This window comes from Dendropsophus ebraccatus, chromosome 8 (assembly GCF_027789765.1).
Source record: "Dendropsophus ebraccatus isolate aDenEbr1 chromosome 8, aDenEbr1.pat, whole genome shotgun sequence".
In the NCBI taxonomy this organism is placed as follows: domain Eukaryota; kingdom Metazoa; phylum Chordata; class Amphibia; order Anura; family Hylidae; genus Dendropsophus; species Dendropsophus ebraccatus.
This window is the reverse complement of record NC_091461.1, coordinates 6,654,862-6,676,570: the sequence shown is the minus strand read 5'-3', so window position 1 is coordinate 6,676,570 and position 21,709 is coordinate 6,654,862. Positions and strand designations below refer to the sequence as shown.

The following is a 21,709-nucleotide window of genomic DNA, read 5'->3' as shown; positions in this document are numbered from 1 at the left end:
ACTGAGGATTACACCCAGCATACAGGACAGGAGAAGTGGTACTGTGCACTGTATATATATATATATATACTGAGGATTACACCCAGCATACAGGACAGGAGAAGTGGTACTGTGCACTGTATATATATATACTGAGGATTACACCCAGCCTACAGGACAGGAGAAGTGGTACTGTGCACTGTATATATATTTACTGAGGATTACACCCAGCATACAGGACAGGAGAAGTGGTACTGTGCACTGTATATATATACTGAGGATTACACCCAGCATACAGGACAGGAGAAGTGGTACTGTGCACTGTATATATATACTGAGGATATCACCCAGCATACAGGACAGGAGAAGTGGTACTGTGCACTGTATATATATAATGAGGATTACACCCAGCATACAGGACAGGAGAAGTGGTACTGTGCACTGTATATTTATATATATATATATATATATATATATATATATATATATATATATATATACACTGAGGATTACACCCAGCATACAGGACAGGAGAAGTGGTACTGTGCACTGTATATATGTATATACTTTATATAGAGATGTGTCTAGTGTGCGAGAAATACCTTGAAATTGCCGCTTTGCCGTGTTCACTCCACGAAATCAAGGAGAGTACTCACACAGATGCAGACTTTGCGTTCATTTATTTTTCTTAAATCGGTATCTCGTACAGGACAAATTCAAATGCTCACAGGCTGGCGTGTTCCACTCTCAGTCCAAACCATCCAACCTCGCGGCGGACGTTTCGGAGGACAGGCTCCTCCTTCCTCATGCGCGAGGACGTACAGGTAAGGAACGCCTATAAACTTGAACAAAGATCACATGATCCAACATTACCTGGATCATCTAAGGTGATTTACCAAATTTCTATATACAAAACTGTTTCTAATGTACATAGTAAAGACGCATGATGCATAATGGAAGAGAATGCTGGAATGTGTTAGATCTACGCATATATATTAAAGAAACGCTCTGAAGCTGCATACTTCATTCAGTCCGATAGGACTGAGAGTCTCCAGCTTCAGAATCCACCATGTTTCCCTCCGGAGTAATCGCTTGCGATTCTCCTCCACATCACTACATAACTCAAGTTGTTCCAATATTTGCCATCTGAGATCACATACATTATGGCGATTTTCAAAAAAATGGCGTGCCACTGTGGTTTCTCCGAATTCCTTTGTGTCCTTCTTATCCTTACTGTCACTGAACTTCCTAATCGCTGACTTATGTTCATTCAGACGTATTTTAATTTGTCTGCTTGTTTGGCCAACATAGCCTAGCCCACATGGGCATTTCAGCAGATAAATTAAATTCCTGTCATTACATGTGAAAAATCCTCTTACATCTATTTTTATCCCCTTGCTTGGGTGGTAGATTGTGTCACCTTTAATTATGTTATGGCAGTGCTGGCAATTCATGCACGCAAATGTGCCTTTTCTGCTAGATGCCAGAAAAGTCTGTCTATTTTGTTTCTTTTTCTGTATGTCACTTTTAACCAATAAATTCCCTATTGCCGTATTTTTCTTATACCCAAAAATGGGACGTTCTTTAAAAATTCTACCATACTGGGGGTCGCTAGCCAGCAAGCCCCAGTATTTCAATATGGAACTTTTAATCAAATTCGCATGTCTATCATATGTCGAGCTGAATAACAGCCTATTCTCCATTCTATTTTCCCTCTTCTTCTGTTTTCTCACATCACTTCTTTTCATTTTTCTAACTTCTCTTTCTACTGGTTTTAATTCTCGTTCTTTATACCCTCTCCGTGTGAACTTGTGTTTAAGTACTTTTGCGTTTTTTTGATATTCACTTTCTGTACTCGAAATCCTTTTGGCACGGATAAATTGTGATTTAGGAAGACTTTTAAACACATGGGGAGCATGATGACTGCTACGGAACAGGGTATTGTTCCTATCCGTGGGTTTCGAGTATAAAGTGGTATCAAAACCATTCTCATTTTTCTGTACTTCAACATCTAGAAAATGAATCACATTGCGATGATATTCAAGTGTGAATTGTATAGAAGGATGACAGGCATTCAGCCTAGAGACAAATTGTACCAAAGCACTCTCACTCTCTGTCCAAAACAGGCACACATCGTCCACATAGCGAACCCATGTGGACGATGTGGGCATGCCACACTCTCCAATGAACTTTTCTTCAAATTCATGCATAAAAATGTTGGCGAGACTTGGTGCTACCGAAGACCCCATGGAAACACCATGTAGCTGTAAGAAAAAATCATTGTCAAACCTAAAGTAATTTCTGGTAAGCACCAAGTCTAGCAACCCCACCCTCCTTGATTTCGTGGAGTGAACACGGCAAAGCGGCAATTTCAAGGTATTTCTCGCACACTAGACACATCTCTATATAAAGTATTGCTGTGATACAGCGGGTTTAGTGGAATCCGTTGGATGTGTATGGACTTATATACTGCTTAAAGAAGTGCGGTGTTGGTTAGTTATTGTCTGTATATATGTATATATATATATATATATATATATATATATATATATATATATATATATATATATACACACTGAGGATTACACCCAGCATACAGGACAGGAGAAGTGGTACTGTGCACTGTATATATGTATATATATATACTGAGGATTACACCCAGCATACAGGACAGGAGAAGTGGTACTGTGCACTGTATATATATACTGAGGATTACACCCAGCATACAGGACAGGAGAAGTGGTACTGTGCACTGTATATATATACTGAGGATTACACCCAGCATAGAGGACAGGGGAAGTGGTACTGTGCACTGTATATATGTATATATATATACTGAGGATTACACCCAGCATACAGGACAGGAGAAGTGGTACTGTGCACTCTCCATATAGACAGAATAAGGGAAGTGGTACTGTGTAGTGTCAATGTATATACATATAAGAGAAGTGGTACTGGGCAGTGTTAATATATACATATACGAGAAGTGGTACTGTGTAGTGTCAATGTATGTACATATAACAAAAGTGGTACTGGGCAGTGTTGATTTATATACATAGAAGAGAAGTGGTACTGTGTAGCAGTATTTCACCCACCTGTTTATTTCATTGATGTTATCAGAATCAGAAGTATACAGGGTGACGCTGATAGATCCGATGGTGTACACATTGCCGCCAGTTTGCACGGTGACTCTGTATCTCCACCCTGCAGACATGGAGCATACACACATGCTTATAGTGATTTATGTAGCGGATGGGATGGGGGGGTGAGATAAAGGCCGTATTTTAAAGTGAATTATATACTGATCGGCCATAACACCATAACCTCATTGGGCTGTTCACCCACCAAGACCTGGACCCCACAATATCTCCGCAGACGTCCAATTGTCACAAGTTAGCAGCAAATCCTTTAATGGTGGCTGTCCCATGAAGCAAAGTTGGTAAAAACAGATGTGCACCACATACATATCTACCAAGGAAGAAGAAATGTGATATATACATGCAGTGTCCCAGAGCGGGGCCCATGGTCTTTTCTGACAATTATAGGCCGGTATCATGTGTAAGCTCTGAGACTGAAGTCTGTAGTATGCGACTCCCGCCACCAGATGTCACTGTTCTACTGCACGGCTTATGGTCTGAAGTATGTAAATGTTAACTGATGTCTATATTATTGATGTGTATTTTCTGCCACTTTCTGATTATTTCTACTAACCAATCCCAGGGCTAATTACGTCAGGAGTATTCCCCTATCACAGAGGGTTAGTCTATGTCGATTGTGCAATCAGATTTCCCCGTTAGCCTTAGTAGTTTAGCTACGTGTATATGCCAAGTCTCTACTGCAAGTCGCTGGCGTTTCCCTAGAGGGTCTCCCAGGCACCTAGCTCTACCCTCTATGTGGGCCTGCAATCCCTGATCATGTGTCACTTCGTGCCCACATGGTAGCTTAGGTGGATGTCTTTCCCTGTGGATTCAGGAACTTTCTCTCACAGCCCCAGCTAAACCGCAGTGTCTGAATAGGCGCCAGAGTGTAATCTGCAGGGTCCCAAGGCACCTACGTTCTTACTAACTAACGTGTCTTCCACTTAACAACTGTCTTCCAAGTATACTCATACTTATCTACCAGTGAACCCGCTGTGCCCTCCTTTGTGGACTATATATATCTGTCTATACGAGTGTGAATCTACAAGTATTTGCCTCCTATGAGAGTGATAGCAACTCCGCACAGAGTGTCTATTGTTTTCAGAGCCTGCCCTTTACCCCCAGGTTGCTGTACACCCTCCTCCCCATACTAGTATTACTTTTCAGTATCATCATTATGTTACTACCGCCTCTCACCATCGGCCAGGGCTACTTCTCCTCTTCATCCTCATATGAGTACTTCTCATCATCATCAGCAAAAGAATTATCACCATATTATTATTCGACTATACAAGACTCAGCATCATAGTATGACTACTTTTGAATGTTAACATCATATTACCGCTACAAATCATTATCATTACCATCATATTACTATTATTATTCATTCAGACGTACGCTCATAGTTAAATCGCGGTCCAGTGTTCAGGTAATACACCCGACAGGATGACGCATCTCCAGGTTCTGTGTAATAGCCCATAAGAGAACAGCTGCCGCTGGAACAGGGGAATCCGGCGCCCTGGTGGGGGGAGGTATGAGTTATATTATTACTATGATCTGATGATCGCTGCCCCCGGTGGTGGTGGGAGGTATGAGTAGTATCATTACTATGATCTGATGATCACTGCCCCTGGTGGTGGGGGGAGGTATGAGTTATATCATTACTATGATCTGATGATCGCTGCCCCCGGTGGTGGTGGGAGGTATGAGTAGTATCATTACTATGATCTGATGATCACTGCCCCTGGTGGTGGGGGGAGGTATGAGTTATATCATTACTATGATCTGATGATCGCTGCCCCCGTTGGTGGGGGGAGGTATAAGTTATATCATTACTATGATCTGATGATCGCTGCCCCCGGTGGTGGTGGGAGGTATGAGTTATATCATTACTATGATCTGATGATCGCTGCCCCCGGTGGTGGGGGAGGTATGAGTTATATCATTACTATGATCTGATGATCGCTGCCCCCGGTGGTGGTGGGAGGTATGAGTTATATCATTACTATGATCTGATGATCGCTGCTCCCGGTGGTGGGAGGTACGAGTTATATCATTACTATGATCTGATGATCGCTGCCCTGATGGTGGTGGGAGGTACGAGTTAAATCATTACTATGATCTGATGATCGCTGCCCATGGGGTACTGTATGAGTTATATCATTACTATGATCTGATGATGGCGGCCCCTGGTGGTGGTGGGAGGTATGAGTTATATCATTACTATGATCTGATGATGGCTGCCCCCGGTGGTGGTGGGAGGTATGAGTTATATCATTACTATGATCTGATGATTGCTGCCCCCGGTGGTGGTGGGAGGTATGAGTTATATCATTACTATGATCTGATGATTGCTGTCCCCGGTGGTGGTGGGAGGTATGAGTTATATCATTACTATGATCTGATGATTGCTGCCCCCGGTGGGTGGGGGAGGTATGAGTTATATTATTACTATGATCTGATGATTGCTGCCCCCGGTGGTGGGGGGAGGTATGAGTTATATTATTACTATGATCTGATGATTGCTACCCCCGGTGGTGGGGGGAGGTATGAGTTATATTATTACTATGATCTGATGATTGCTGCCCCCGGTGGTGGTGGGGGGAGGTATGAGTAGTATCATTACTATGATCTGATGATCGCTGCCCCCGTTGGTGGGGGGAGGTTGAAGTTATATCATTACTATGATCTGATGATCGCTGCCCCCGGTGGTGGTGGGAGGTATGAGTTATATCATTACTATGATCTGATGATCACTGCCCCTGGTGGTGGGGGGAGGTATGAGTTATATCATTACTATGATCTGATGATCGCTGCCCCCGGTGGTGGTGGGAGGTATGAGTAGTATCATTACTATGATCTGATGATCACTGCCCCTGGTGGTGGGGGGAGGTATGAGTTATATCATTACTATGATCTGATGATCGCTGCCCCCGTTGGTGGGGGGAGGTATAAGTTATATCATTACTATGATCTGATGATCGCTGCCCCCGGTGCTGGTGGGAGGTATGAGTTATATCATTACTATGATCTGATGATCGCTGCCCCCGGTGGTGGGGGAGGTATGAGTTATATCATTACTATGATCTGATGATCGCTGCCCCCGGTGGTGGTGGGAGGTATGAGTTATATCATTACTATGATCTGATGATCGCTGCTCCCGGTGGTGGGAGGTACGAGTTATATCATTACTATGATCTGATGATCGCTGCCCTGATGGTGGTGGGAGGTATGAGTTATATCATTACTATGATCTGATGATCGCTGCTCCCGGTGGTGGGAGGTACGAGTTATATCATTACTATGATCTGATGATCGCTGCCCTGATGGTGGTGGGAGGTACGAGTTAAATCATTACTATGATCTGATGATCGCTGCCCATGGGGTACTGTATGAGTTATATCATTACTATGATCTGATGATGGCGGCCCCTGGTGGTGGTGGGAGGTATGAGTTATATCATTACTATGATCTGATGATGGCTGCCCCCGGTGGTGGTGGGAGGTATGAGTTATATCATTACTATGATCTGATGATTGCTGCCCCCGGTGGTGGTGGGAGGTATGAGTTATATCATTACTATGATCTGATGATTGCTGTCCCCGGTGGTGGTGGGAGGTATGAGTTATATCATTACTATGATCTGATGATTGCTGCCCCCGGTGGGTGGGGGAGGTATGAGTTATATTATTACTATGATCTGATGATTGCTGCCCCCGGTGGTGGGGGGAGGTATGAGTTATATTATTACTATGATCTGATGATTGCTACCCCCGGTGGTGGGGGGAGGTATGAGTTATATTATTACTATGATCTGATGATTGCTGCCCCCGGTGGTGGTGGGGGGAGGTATGAGTAGTATCATTACTATGATCTGATGATCGCTGCCCCCGGTGGTGGTGGGAGGTATGAGTTATATCATTACTATGATCTGATGATGGCTGCCCATGGGGTACGGTATGAGTTAGGTCCTTAATATATTCTGATGATCTCTGTTCGTACTTACCCCCTGGAATGAGCTGTAGCTGGTGGCGCAGTAACCCATAAAGCCACTAGGATTGAGTATCGATGCTGTTAGCATGTAGTAAGAGGCGACGTGATTACACGCAATGTTGTTTCGAACCGCTGTAAGGAGACATAAAAACTGGGTGATGATAATAACTAGATGGTGGGAGTAGTAGTAGGAGAAGGATTGAAAACAATCTCAGCCGAGCTGTAGCTTCCGAGGTAGAACATGGCTGTAACCCCTGCACCATGCAGGCAGTATATAACTAACTATAGGGCTATACACGGCCATGGCATCAGCAGTGCTGGTTGCAGCGTGGGAATCGGCCGTTAGAAATTAAAGGGAACCGACCAGCTTGCTCGTGCTGATATGGTTGTCAGCAGCACAGTATAGATCTACTATACTAGCTGCGTCTGTGGTGGTAACTTCACATGGGGAAAAAAGTTTTATCCTGGAGAAGGGCGGCAATGTGACTAGTCACGGCTCTCTGCCTGTCAATCATCCCCACACTGAGAGCCGTGATTTGTCATGGGCAGCTCCCTGTCGCCCACACGACTAGATGCCGCCCCTCTCCCGGCTTTGAGTGTTGGAATAAGACTACTTCCCCCCCCCCATGTAGACGCAGCTAGTAGCCACGGGGAGCTGCGCAGTAGATATATACTGTCCAGCTGGAAACCATATTAGCACAATGGTGCTGATTGTTTCCCTTTAACAGCTTACTTGAGACATGGCTAAACCATCATGTACATCATATTAACGTAAAGGATACAGAGACAAACAACTTAATAGCCAAAGTGAAAGCAGGACATTACACAAAAGAACCATTTGCACAGATGAAACAATAACGGTTAACACAGCGCCATCTGCTGCCAGTTTAATATATCTCCTTCAGTGTTTAATAAGTCTCTCGTCAGAAGAACAATAGTAAGCATGTCTCGCCCATTGCTCTGTTTTAATAAAAATATTATACAACTGTTATCTATTATCTGTACGATAATACCTGTATTATTTCTTTCTCCATAGCCTTTAGCTCAGATTACTGCGACCTTGGGCCATTACCTTCAGTAAGGTTCTGAAGTTCTCCCAAGTCCGAGAATAGAGTATTGCCACATCCAGTCATCGGTGATCCTCCATTGGGGAAGAAATCCTTGTGACCAATTAATTGTGTCATCCCGGCCCCAATCACACCTGCAATAATAAACATACAAGTAGTGTAGATGAACCTAGCATTGGGAGGGTTATTCTGAGGTCAAGTTGCTGATGGACTCACTGTGATTATCCCTCCCAGCATTACAAAGAAGCTACAATGTTGCAGATAAAGCCGGCCAGGGATTCGTTTACATCAGCTGTCTCTGAAGGGAGGGGGGAGGAGGGGGAGACAGAGAGAAAAGCTCACACACAGATTTTTGTGTCTTCAGCAGAAAGCAGCAGATGAGAACTGGGGGAAAGAGACTGAATAGATAATAACAAGTATGGAAGGAAATGTTAGTTTTACCATAGGCAGCAACATATCAAATTAAACATTAAACATTTCTGTCCATTTCCAATCTCAAAACCAGTGATAGTTAGTAAATCCTTTATATATTGGGGCAGAAATACAAACTCCACCTGCATCGCTGTGAATGGCCGCGACAAAATCGGCGTCTGAACGATCCACTGAGACTACATCAGATTCTCCCTCGAAACCAGGACGAGCCGCATCCAGACCTGAGTGCAGAATGTTAAAAATGAAAATGGAGCATTCTCAGAATCATTGATAACAACTAGTGCTGGGTGAGCCCTGAAAGGCTCGAGTGCTCGACTTGAGTAACAAACCCCATTAAAGTCAATGGGAAACTCAAACCTTTAACCAGATGCCCCCCCTGCTTGGCAACAGGGATGGTATCTGGTTCACCTGAAAACCTCAGAGAGTTGCAATCTGGCCCCTAAGGTAGTTAAAGGAGAAGTCCTATGAAAAAAGGGAGGAAGGCAGGGGTGTGTGGGAACATAATGGACAAAGTATGGACCTGCCCTCATGTCCTGTAGCACCGCTTCCAGGTCCTGCACCTCTTCCAGCTGTCACGTCACGTACCTGGGTGATCAATTGCCCGCTCAGCCAATCAGTGACTTTGGCGGGACACTACACTAGTCACTGATTGGCAGAGCGGGCGATTGGTCAGTCGGGCCGTGATGTTGCAGCTGGAAGAGTGGGGTAGGTGACGTACCTGGATTCCAGCCAGAGATTACATCCGGTGGCCATTAGTGGGACCCGGGAGTGCATTACGGAGACACAGGGAGGTATAACTTAATTATGTTTATTATTTTTTTGCACCCCCCCCCCCTGCCTTCTTCCCTTTTTTTATTTCATGGGGCTTCTCCTTTAAGTGGAGATGCATAGCATCCACACTTAACCCCCTCTGTTGGCATCTTCTATCTTTATCTGCAGCCAATCAGCAGCTGAGGCAGGACACTGCTACACTTGCAGTTTCCATCCGGCTAATCAGTGGCAGAGTGCAGTGTCCCACCTCAGCCGCTGATTGCAAATGAAGTAGAAGACGGAGCATGCCAGGATGTTAAGTATAATCCTTCTGTGAAACTGCATTATGCAAATACAACCTTTCAACAAGCTTTTTTTTTTTTCAACCAAGCACATGAGGAGTACAAGCAGCACTGACCCCGATAGAGAATCCTCACCACAAATAAATTATAACATGATGAAAAATGATAAGGTTATATTACACTTGTCCACTTTCTCCATGTCCTCCCATGGTTTAGTACATGTATGAAACTATAAAAGCTGCCATGTTGCCAGATGGTGTTAAGCTGGGCAAGATGTTATGTACCGCTGAGGTACTTCTCATGGTGGTCAGGAGTGGTACGTGCCCACCCCTGGGTACACCAACACACACTTTTTAAATAAAACAGGTGTAGTGCAGGTGTAGGTGCGTAGTAACCACAGAGTCACTGGTAAACTTAAACAGGAGAACCGTTTACTGTTACAGTTTATAGTGCAAAATACTATACAGAGTCCACAAAAAGCAGGAAACATATAGACACTTCAGGAGAATCCCTTGAGCTGGGGACTTGGGTTAGTCTCTTCCTAGCGCAAGTATATTGGAGAATAAACTTGAAGGACTGAAAAAGGATACGTCTCTGGATTACTTTAGCTTGACTTAGTTGTCTTGGAGTTGGTTGAATAAGCTGGCTGGAGGAGGAGAAGAGTGGGCTGAGGGCTACTTCAGGGTTAATAGGGGCCCCTCCTAGACCCTAAGGTACTCAGCTATTGGGGCTTTAGAGAAAGAGTACCTACATACACGGGTATGACCTTCCACCTATTGCTGTCTATGGACACAGAGTGACATAGAACCAAGAATCCAGAGTGTACAATAGAACTACCTTGTGGGTAGAGCTAGCCATCAGGGTGACCCCCTAAGGAAACCTAGTGAGAGCAGTGGAGTTTTTGGCTATCTGCGCTTACTTATCCACTGACTAAAGATCCTGTCTTAGTTAATAGGATAAAAAGACAGAGTAGCTGCCCAGGATAGATAAAGTTATCCCTCCTGGTCTCTGTTCATCTCAGCTTTACTCTCTTTAGGCTCTAGTCATACATGACTAGGGTGGGGTTACTTGAGGGGATATAAAAGGAAATCTTCTGGCCTGAAGTCCCGCACTGGGCACCTGGCCTCCAGGCCCTGGAAGAAAACTACAGCAGGAGTTCCCTCTGGGACACACTGGAACTGGCTCAAACTACTTTACCTCAGTATATGTGTAACCCCTGCTGCAGAGAAAGCTGGTACTGTTAGCTAGACAGGGTTTTATAGCTGCAGACACTGGTGCTGAGGGGAGTTGTACTACATATCCCAAGAACTCTAGCTCCTTTCTGTTCTCTCAGCCTATATGAGACAGAGCAGGGGGAGGAGGGAAGGGGACTGCAGCCATCTTGGGGAGATCAGCATGGCACAGAGAGACTGAGGCATCCCCTCTGGCAGGAGCAAATGCTACTTCCAGGCAGACAGGAGAGAGGGGCCGCTGCAGCCAAGAGACCCCATCCTGCAGTGATAGGAGAGAGCCCAGCATCTGTATCATCTGTATACAGCAGCAGGGTCCTGTACTATGTGTCTGAAGGATTTACAGTCAAGACAGAGTAAGGGTGGTATTACACGATGGGGGCTCAATAATACCTGTAAACGAGCAGCGATCTGCTAGATCGTCGCTCGTTTACTGGACCTATTACACGGCCCGATAATCGTTAAACAAGGGCTGCAGGGACATCGTTACCGATGTCCTTGCAGCCCTTGCTTAACTATATACATTACCTATCCACGTCCAGGGCTGCTGCTGTGGTCTTCTCCCCGGGTCCCCCTCGCTCTAACTTCAGAGTGGCCTGTCAGCTGACAGGCCGCTCAGCCAATCACAGGCCGGGACAGGCCACTCTGAAGCTAGAGCGAGCAGGACCCGGGGAGAAGACCGCAACAGCAGCCCTGGAACGTGGTTAGGTAATGTATATCGTCAGTCGGCGCCCGACGAAAATAGGTCCAAACCTATATCAATGATCAGCCGATGATCGTTGTCATCAGCCGATGATCGTTGTACTTATTACATGGAGCGATAATCGGCCGAATCGCGCCGGTTATCGTTTCGTGTAATAGTACCCTAAGTGCACCGCCGCATCACCACTGCATCCATTTGTGCTGAGTTCCACAGCAACAGGGTCCCAACTGTCAGACTGAGCTAACTGCTGGCCAGCAGACTATAATAGAGAGTCATAGGGGTAGATAGTGAGGACAAGTGTGCTATTTGGCCTTTTACAAGAGACTATGTGGGGTTGTTAGTAGTTGGAATTGTTATGTTCGCATTACTGCATATTGTATTATCACTATTGTTTCACCACTAGGGGTCTCTCTTATGCTAAATTGTAATCTATTCAATACCTGTTTATTACTTTATTCAGACAATAGCTTCCTGTGGTCCCCCTTTCCTTTAAAAAAATCTGTTAATCAGTTACCCTTTCTCTGGAGTGAGTGGGTACTTGAGCTGGGCAGAGATTTCCCAAGTCGATCCCTGGCAGAAGAAAGACAACCTGCTGCATACCTGAAGAGCTGCAATTAAGATTTGGGTGGAGGCACTGCGCTATAGTGAGGTGAGAACTACATTACCACACACCCTGCCTACAGAGGTTGGTCCACAGAGAGGTGTTACATATGTACTACTCTGTAACTGGACAGGAATAATCTAGAAAGTCTAAACTCTGGCCTATAAAAGGTCAGAGCAGATTCTAGAAAGTCCTAACTCTGGCCTATGATAGGTCAGAGCAGTATCTAGAAAGTACAAACTCAGCCTATGATAGGTCAGAGCAGACTGAGGTACCCAGCTCAAGGATTGGTTAGGGAGGAATCACCCCATCCAGCAGTAGCAGTAAACAAGAAGAAAATACATGTAGGCAGTTAACCCCCTTAGTATTTCTCTTCAGCTTGGCTAAGCAGTACATAACATATAGTGACCTCTAGTGGTGAGTGCAGAATGCATAAGATATTGTTACCTCTAGTGGTGGGAGTGCAGAACACATAAGATATAGTGACATCTAGTGGTGGGAGTGCAGAACACATAAGATATAGTGACAGCTAGTGGTGGGAGTGCAGAATACACCTTCAGGTTAGACATTTATATATTGTTACCGTCCGACACTGCATTGTTACATATGATGAGCCAAAGTAGGAGAAACCGCACAGTGTATACTGTACATCACTCTCACCAGCCTGCACTATGGCGCTTTCTTTCTGCAAACACAATGATTGTTTCTCTATATACTGTATAAGGAATCTGGTTGAGAACTTACAAGTAATTCTGGCTATTCCCGGTCGCCTTTTTCCGGCTTCACCTGCTGTGTGAGCTCCGAGACTGTGACCAATGATGTGTATTCCGGACAGAGAACAGGATAAGTTATCCTAAAGGAAACAGGATGTGATATCAATGATTTTAGGACATCGAGTCCCATAGATAATAATAAACAATAGTAATGTGAGTCCATGATGAGGATTCCTAATAGCAGGACCCTGGTAGGTTACCCAGTCAGCAGTCACATGTAAAGGAGGTGGAGAAACACCTGAGCCATTTTGATAAATTTGCCGTGGGAAAAAAACGATTTTAAGGCCAAAGGTGTAAGATGGAGCACTTTCTATTTACTACAGTCTAACCCCCTCCCCCACCCCCGTTACCAGTGTCAGTAAGTACTTACCACAATTGTATTAATAAAATAAGCCACTTCTGCCCCGACGACCTGGATGTTGTTCATTGCCTGTAAATAGATGGCGCTGGACCCTCCGCTCCAGTCCACACACAGGCAGTTCACATTCTCTACTTGTAAGAGGGTCTACAAGAAAGTAATAGTAGGGTTCACATGGAGGGTCCCAAAGTGCAATGCCTGCGGCTGGGCCTGGACCTGTTCCACAATGGTATATTATATGGTTTATGTGATAGGGTTTATTAAAGGGGAACTAACAAACCTGACCTGCTGATATGTCCCTACTGCACAGGAGACGCCGGGGAGGAAGGGATGTCTCTTACCCACATCCTTGGTGACGTTACGGTGTAGTTATTCGTGTGCTCCATGGTCCTGTGAGACTGTAAGGAGCACTACCCACCCCGATAGCGCCGATCTGCTCCTCTCTAATTATAATCAATGCAGTGGGCCGGCTGGGGTGGGCCTGGTCGGTGCTATTGGTGGGAACTGGCAAACTACTAACAGCACCAGAGTGGTGCAGAGGAAGAAGATACAAGACATACCGAACTCCTCGGCGTCTCCTGAGCAATAGGTATATATCAGCAGAGTAGATCCGGCTAACCTGCTGATAGTTCCCCTTTAATCCTTAACCTGCTGATAGTTCCCCTTTAATCCTTAGGCATCCTATGTGTTCTCTGTACCGGTTTACTGGCCGTCAGAGAAGGGGTTATGTTGTCTCACACTACACTAAAATGTTAGGCAACAGTGACACCCGCAGGTTGCTGCGAGAACTGCTTTAGGTAGTGTTAGAACTTCCCAGCACTTTCTAGAACTTGCTAGAAGGTAGGTGGAGTTTGCTAATATACTCCATAGCTGCTGAAGGAGGGGATCAAGGAGTCTGCTGGAATACAAGCTGAGCAGCAGGAGGAGGACAGCTGGTGAGGCTGAGAGTCCATGGGGGAGGGAGTTTGTCAGGTGCGTTCTCCACAGCCAGAAAAGGGCCTGTACTTCCATTGTTGGTGGGAATCTGCAGTCCTGTAACTTGAGCCGTGTTTGTCACTGGCAGAGTTAACTTCACCTTTGTACCAACTCATCTGATTTAGAGGGATAGGTTGTACAAGGACCCCTGGGCAAGTAGTGGATTTTGGCTCGGTCTAGCTGACGGAAAAAAAGACTCAAGTTCCAGTGGGAAAGATCACGATCATAGTGCCCTCCCAGTGTCCCACTTTCCTAAGCTTTAGTTTCAGGCAAACCATCTGTACTCTCTAACCAAGCACAGTAACCCATTGTAGACCGACAGACTAAGAGCTGTATGCAATTGGACTGTTTAAAGGGGTTGTTCATTATAAACTGGTAATGTGCAATGCTGCCGGGCCTATGGGGGATATGACAGTGATGTATACTTACCTGCTGCGCTCTGCCACTCGCTCTCCACCGCTATCAGCGTTTCCACAAGATCCGCTAACCTGCCGCCGCTCCACTGTAAATGGGCACTCAGCTTAGACTCCATACATGGCCCACTGCATCAGTACACACTTACCCGGCACATGTCCACCATCCAGGGGGAATCACCCCGGTCTGTGAAGCCATGAATAATGAAGACCGATTTCCTACTGCAGTCCAAACTGGAGTTCTGAATTGTGGACAGATCCCGGGCACTTACCACCTGGGAGGAAGGAGAAAAGACGTCACTGAGGTCAAGCATTACAATGGCTGGAGCAGGTCACTCAGTCTCTGACTTTTCTAACAGTCTCTTTTTGCAGCTCACATTGGTTGAGATACTTGGAGGATTGTGCGGTTGGGAATTGCGCACGATGGGAGGAATCAGCACCTGAGCACCTGCACCCTGAGGACATTGAATTATTTTTTCACCATCATAGAAACACAGAAGATTGTCGGCAGAAAAAGCCTCCGATGCATCTAATCTTTTTATTATCTCCGGACAGATATATGTATATCCTAGGCAGGTTACATTCTGTTATTGTAAACTTACCTACCACCTCTGCTGGAAGTTTGTTCCAAGCATCTACTACTCTTTCAGTAAAGTAATATTTTCTCACGTTGCTTCTGATCTTCCTTCAGTAACCTCTCACTGTCTCCTCTTGTTCTTGAGTTCAGTTTTTTCCTAAAAACATTTCCCTCCTGACCCTTATTTAGTCCTGTAACATATAAAGGTTTCCATCATGTCCCTCCTTTCCCTTCTTCCTTCTGTAAAATATATAAAGGTTTCCATTTTTGTAGCCCTACCCTTACCTACCAACCCTTCTCCTATGTCACTATCCTTACCTACCAGACCTTCTCCTATGTCACTATCCTTACCTACCAGACCTTCTCCTATGTCACTACCCTTACCTACCAGACCTTCTCCTATGTCACTATCCTTACCTACCAAACCTTCTTCTATGTCACTATCCTTACCTACCAAACCTCCTGTGTCACTATCCTTACCTACCAACCCTTCTCCTATGTCACTATCCTTACCTACCAACCCGTCTCCTATGTCACTATCCTTACCTACCAACCCTTCTCCTATGTCACTATCCTTACCTACCAACCCTTCTCCTATGTCACTATCCTTACCTACCAAACCTTCTCCTATGTCACTACCCTTACCTACCAGACCTTCTCCTATGTAACTATACTTACCTACCAGACCTTCTCCTATGTCACTATCCTTACCTACCAAACCTCCTATGTCACTATCCTTACCTACCAACCCGTCTCCTATGTCACTATCCTTACCTACCAACCCTTCTCCTATGTCACTATCCTTACCCACCAACCCTTCTCCTATGTCACTATCCTTACCTACCAACCCTTCTCCTGTCACTATCCTTACCTACCAACCCTTCTCCTATGTCACTATCCTTACCTACCAACCCTTCTCCTATATCACTATCCTTACCTACCAGACCTTCTCCTATGTCACTATCCTTACCCACCAACCCTTCTCCTATGTCACTATCCTTACCTACCAACCCTTCTCCTATATCACTATCCTTACCTACCAGACCTTCTCCTATGTCACTATCCTTACCCACCAACCCTTCTCCTATGTCACTATCCTTACCTACCAACCCTTCTCCTATATCACTATCCTTACCTACCAGACCTTCTCCTATGTCACTATCCTTACCCACCAACCCTTCTCCTATGTCACTATCCTTACCTACCAACCCTTCTCCTATATCACTATCCTTACCTACCAGACCTTCTCCTATGTCACTATCCTTACCCATCAACCCTTCTCCTATGTCACTATCCTTACCTACCAACCCTTCTCCTATATCACTATCCTTACCCACCAACCCTTCTCCTATGTCACTATCCTTACCTACCAACCCGTCTCCTATGTCACTATCCTTACCTACAAGACCTTCTCCTGTGTCACTATCCTTACCCACCAACCCTTCTCCTTATGTCACTATCCTTACCTACCAACCCGTCTCCTATGTCACTATCCTTACCTACCAGACCTTCGTCTGTGTCACTATCCTTACCCACCAACCCTTCTCCTATGTCACTATCCTTACCTACCAACCCGTCTCCTATGTCACTATCCTTACCCACCAACCCTTCTCCTTATGTCACTATCCTTACCTACCAACCCGTCTCCTATGTCACTATCCTTACCTACCAGACCTTCTCCTGTGTCACTATCCTTACCCACCAACCCTTCTCCTATGTCACTATCCTTACCTACCAACCCGTCTCCTATGTAACTATCCTTACCCACCAACCCTTCTCCTATGTCACTATCCTTACCCACCAACCCTTCTCCTATGTCACTATCCTTACCCACCAACCCGTCTCCTATGTCACTGTCCTTACCTACAAGACCTTCTCCTGTGTCACTATCCTTACCCACCAACCCTTCTCCTATGTCACTATCCTTACCTACCAATCCTTCTCCTATGTCACCATCCTTAACTACCAACCCTTCTCCTATGTCACTATCCTTACCTACCAAACCTTCTCCTATGTAACTATCCTTACCCACCAACCCTTCTCCTATGTCACTATCCTTACCTACCAACCCTTCTCCTATGTCACTATCCTTACCTACCAACCCTTCTCCTATGTCACTATCCTTACCTACCAACCCTTCTCCTATGTCACTATCCTTACCTACCAACCCGTCTCCTATGTCACTATCCTTACCTACCAGACCTTCTCCTGTGTCACTATCCTTACCCACCAACCCGTCTCCTATGTCACTATCCTTACCCACCAACCCGTCTCCTATGTCACTTTCCTTACCCACCAAGCCTTTGGGACCTCCCAGCACATACCGGGACCTGCTGGCACATCCAGGTAACTGCCGACGCATACAGGGACCTGCCGCTATATACAGGGACCTGCCGACACATACAGGGACATAGAGGGACCTGTCGGCACACAGCTTCTAGTATAGGAATATTATTTCCCTCATCTATAGAAGCCCCAACGGAGGGATGAGCAGCAGAGGCAAAGGCAGACGTGAACGACAGCCTATAAGTAATCCACTGCAGCACAGAGGATTTCAGTAGAAGAGCCTACTGATCTAGAGATTGATAATGAAAGGATCGGGATCACCTTACCTGATATTGGTCGATGTTATTTCTCGTAAACAGAAAGAACTGAGTGTTAATTTCTTCTGGAGATTGTGGAAATATAGAGACCGACCGGGTCAGCGACCAATATGGAGGATCATTGCTGACACATCCGATATCATCGTAACATCGTGTTTCACCTTCACCAGAGAGGATAAGAGATGAGTTATATATACTGTGAGGTACGCTGTATACAGGGGTCACAGCCTCCATCTAATGCCCCGACCCTTGTACTAATCCTCCAGTCACATCCAGAGCTGTAATCATAGTTCTACTGTATTATGTGTATTCTAAAATTAGACCTGTCAGCCATCTAGTGACTGGAAACTATGGCTGCAGCTCTGGAGGATAAGACATGATGTAACAGCAGAATAGTGAGTGCAGCTCTGGGGGTTACTGGGTATAAGACATGATATAACAGCAGAATAGTGAGTGCAGCTCTGGGGGTGACTAGTGTATAAGATATGATGTAACAGCAGAATAGTGATTGCAGCTCTGGGGGTTACTGGGTTTAAGACATGATGTAACAGCAGAATAGTGAGTGCAGCTCTGGGGGTTACTGGGTATAAGACATGATCTAACAGCAGAATAGTGAGTGCAGCTCTGGGGGTGACTAGTGTATAAGATATGATGTAACAGCAGAATAGTGATTGCAGCTCTGGGGGTTACTGGGTTTAAGACATGATGTAACAGCAGAATAGTGAGTGCAGCTCTGGGGGTTACTGGGTATAAGACATGATCTAACAGCAGAATAGTGAGTGCAGCTCTGGGGGTGACTAGTGTATAAGATATGATGTAACAGCAGAATAGTGATTGCAGCTCTGGGGGTGACTGGGTATAAGACATAATGTAACAGCAGAATAGTGAGTGCAGCTCTGGGGGTGACTGGTGTATAAGATATGATGTAACAGCAGAATAGTGAGTGCAGCTCTGGAGGTGACTGGAGTATAAGACATGATGTAACAGCAGAATAGTGAGTGCAGCTCTGGGGGTGACTGGAGTATAAGACATGATGTAACAGCAGAATAGTGAGTGCAGCTCTGGGGGTGACTGGTGTATAAGTGTCACGGCCACGACCTCCTCCTGCCCCATGCAGCCGCCGGGGTCCTTGTGCAGGGACCCGGCGCTGCTGCTAGTTCGGCCCCTGGGGGCGCCTCACCTCTCCTCCTCTTCTGTCCCTCACTGTGCCGGCTGTCTCAGATTTAAAGGGGAAGTGCGCTCCTAATTGGTCCACATGTCAATCACTCCCCTATAAGTTCCAGCCCTGCCCCACTACAGGTGTTGGAGCCTCTACATGCTTCCCATAGTGTTAGGCCCAGCTGCCTGTTGTTCCTGTCTTCAGTCCTTGTCCCTAGTCTTTGCCCGCTGCCTTCCCATTGTTCCTGAGTCCTGTCCGCCACCTGCCAGCACGTCTACAGTCCTCTGCCTGCACTATCTCCTGCCTACTGCTCCTGCCACGCCTCGCCTGCCGTCACTAGCAACCGAGCCAGGGGTAGCGACCTGGGGGTCGCCTGCCGCAGCAAGTCCATCCCGCCTTGCGGCGGGCTCTGGTGAAAACCAGCGGCCCCTTAGACTCCGCTCCCTGGTGAGGTTAGTGCTATCGCTAGTGACGGTCCAGTGGATCCACTACTCCAGGTGTTACAATAAGATATGATGTAACAGCAGAATAGTGAGTGCAGCTCTGGAGGTGACTGGGGTATAAGACATGATATAGCAGCAGAATAGTGAGTGCAGCTCTGGAGGTGACTGGGGTATAATACATGATCTAGCAGCAGAATAGTGAGTGCAGCTCTGGAGGTGACTGGGGTATAACTACTACTCCCATCTTGTAGCTCTCAGGATATGCTGGGAGTTGTAGTATCTGTATGATCACAGGATGGAGAGCACTGCAGCAGAGTAATAAGAATCCCCCAGAATTCAGCAGCTCTATTAAGGCTCTATTACATGGGACGATTATCGTGCGAAAAAATTTGATATTGTTCGAATTTAAACGATAATCGTTCTGTGTAATTGCAGGCAACGATTGAAAAATCGTTTGTGTGCCGATCTTTGATTTAGATCTGAACCTAAAATTATCGTTAATCGTTTACTGTAATTCCACATTTGTTCACTAATCGGTCAGTGTAACTGCACATTGTTCATTGTTGGAATCAGAAGGAATAAACGATCATAGTAACGATCGCATGTAACGATAATCGTTCTGTGTAATATGGTGAACGATTTCAGGTTACTGATAAACAAATGATAAATCATAATGATAAATGATAATCGTTTGCGATCATTTATCGTTAGTCGTTAATCGTTAAAAATCTGTGTAATAGGACCCTTACCTTGTACACATACCGCCATATAGAGGAACATCAGCACCGCCAGCACCATCTGCAAGAGGAAACACTCATCTCACTCATCAGGTTTATAGAAGGGCTGGAACAGGGCCGCAGGCCCGCATGACTGGGGTTTGGAGGTGGGACCTGCACGTGGGTCTGGGGCGAGGAGAACATAGGAGGCTATATTAGGGGGTGGGGGTGAGCGGGAGAACATTCTGGCAGGAGACCGTTGAGCAGCGCGGATCTCCTGTGCTGTCCTCCCCTCACCATGGCTGACGAACCGGGCCTCCTGGAGCAGATTAGAGCTGCTGCCGGCTCCACTGATGCGGCATGGTTGGAGGAGAGGCTCAGGGAGCTGCTGGCAGCTGCTCCCCCAGCGCGGAACACGTCTCCCTCGCCGACTCCGGGTACCTCCCGGCACCCTGCCCGCAGGACCCGGCCGCTGGCTAGATTGAGCCCGGACCAGGTGAATACAGGGGTCAGGCGGCGCCCACGGAGCCCCTTCGGGGACCCTCCTGGCCGAGCCCCGCGGCCTACTGCCTCTGGCAGGCGGGCTCGGTCCAGGAGGAATCCGTACAGGCGGCCTGGCCTAGCGGTGAGGAGCAGGTACCCTCCCGTCGTGGGGGCGGGGCCTGCCCGTCCCTCCTCAGCTTCCAATACCTACTCCGCGGCGGCGGCCTCCGGCGATGCTCCGGCCGGACCGCTGGCCCTCCCGCCCCCTGCTTCCGGTCCCAGTACGTCCCGGCCCAGACCCCGCTCAGCCGTGACCCGGCCCTACAGAGATGGCGAGGCGCCTTTCCTGGCGGCCCCTGGTCTGCAGTCGGTTGCAGCACAAGTCCCTGCAGTCCTGGCAGCGCCCACAGTCCACAGACGTGCCTCCAGCTGGGTCTCAGGTGGGGCGCTTGATGAAGACGTGGGGCACAGCCCTGCAGCCCTGACTGAGTCGGACGGTCGTCGGGTGGAGTTGTCTATGCCGGCTGGTGGGATCACAGCACCTGCGCAGCCTGGTGAGTGTTTGTCCCTTTCTTATCCTTTTCCCCCTATTCTGATGTCTCAGGGTGCTGAGGTTAGGCCTACGTTAGGTTCCCCTCTTACTCAATCGATTGGTGGGGGGAGTGGGTTGGATTGGTGCTGGGTAGTGTACGGGAGCTCCTGGCTAGGTGTGAGTCTGGGATGGGGGTGAGTGGGGGGGTTCCCCTATTGCGGCTTGGGTTCAGCAGCAGTCTGGGTCACTGGGGACTAGGATGCAGAGTTCGGTGGTGGGGGGGCAGAGTTCACTACCTACTAGGGCAGCGGTGGCAGTTTCGGTGCAGACGGACAAGGAGAAGGAGGGTGATCAGGTGAGGTTGGACGATAGGGCGCGGGGGGAAGTGTACGTCTGCTTTGAAGGCCCCCTAGGTTCCCACTTGAAGAAGGAGATTAGAGAGAAAATATGGAAGGATGAATATATAGAGGTATTTTCGCTCCTT

At 46.7% G+C, this 21,709-nt stretch overlaps 1 protein-coding gene across 1 annotated transcript in view; it reads right to left on the bottom strand.

Moving 5' to 3' along the window:
• LOC138799012 (pancreatic triacylglycerol lipase-like) overlaps positions 1-21,709 on the bottom strand; it is a 30,222-nt gene that overhangs the window by 1,696 nt on the left and 6,817 nt on the right. Inside the window, exons 2-11 of the mRNA XM_069979701.1 lie at positions 20,244-20,292; positions 17,902-18,053; positions 14,862-14,987; positions 13,337-13,471; positions 12,938-13,046; positions 8,731-8,829; positions 8,182-8,310; positions 7,123-7,241; positions 4,515-4,635; positions 3,075-3,183 (exon numbers count right to left, since the gene is read on the bottom strand). Of these exons, the coding sequence (XP_069835802.1) occupies positions 3,075-3,183; positions 4,515-4,635; positions 7,123-7,241; positions 8,182-8,310; positions 8,731-8,829; positions 12,938-13,046; positions 13,337-13,471; positions 14,862-14,987; positions 17,902-18,053; positions 20,244-20,292 (1,148 nt within the window). The remainder of the gene's footprint in view (positions 1-3,074; positions 3,184-4,514; positions 4,636-7,122; positions 7,242-8,181; positions 8,311-8,730; positions 8,830-12,937; positions 13,047-13,336; positions 13,472-14,861; positions 14,988-17,901; positions 18,054-20,243; positions 20,293-21,709) is intronic.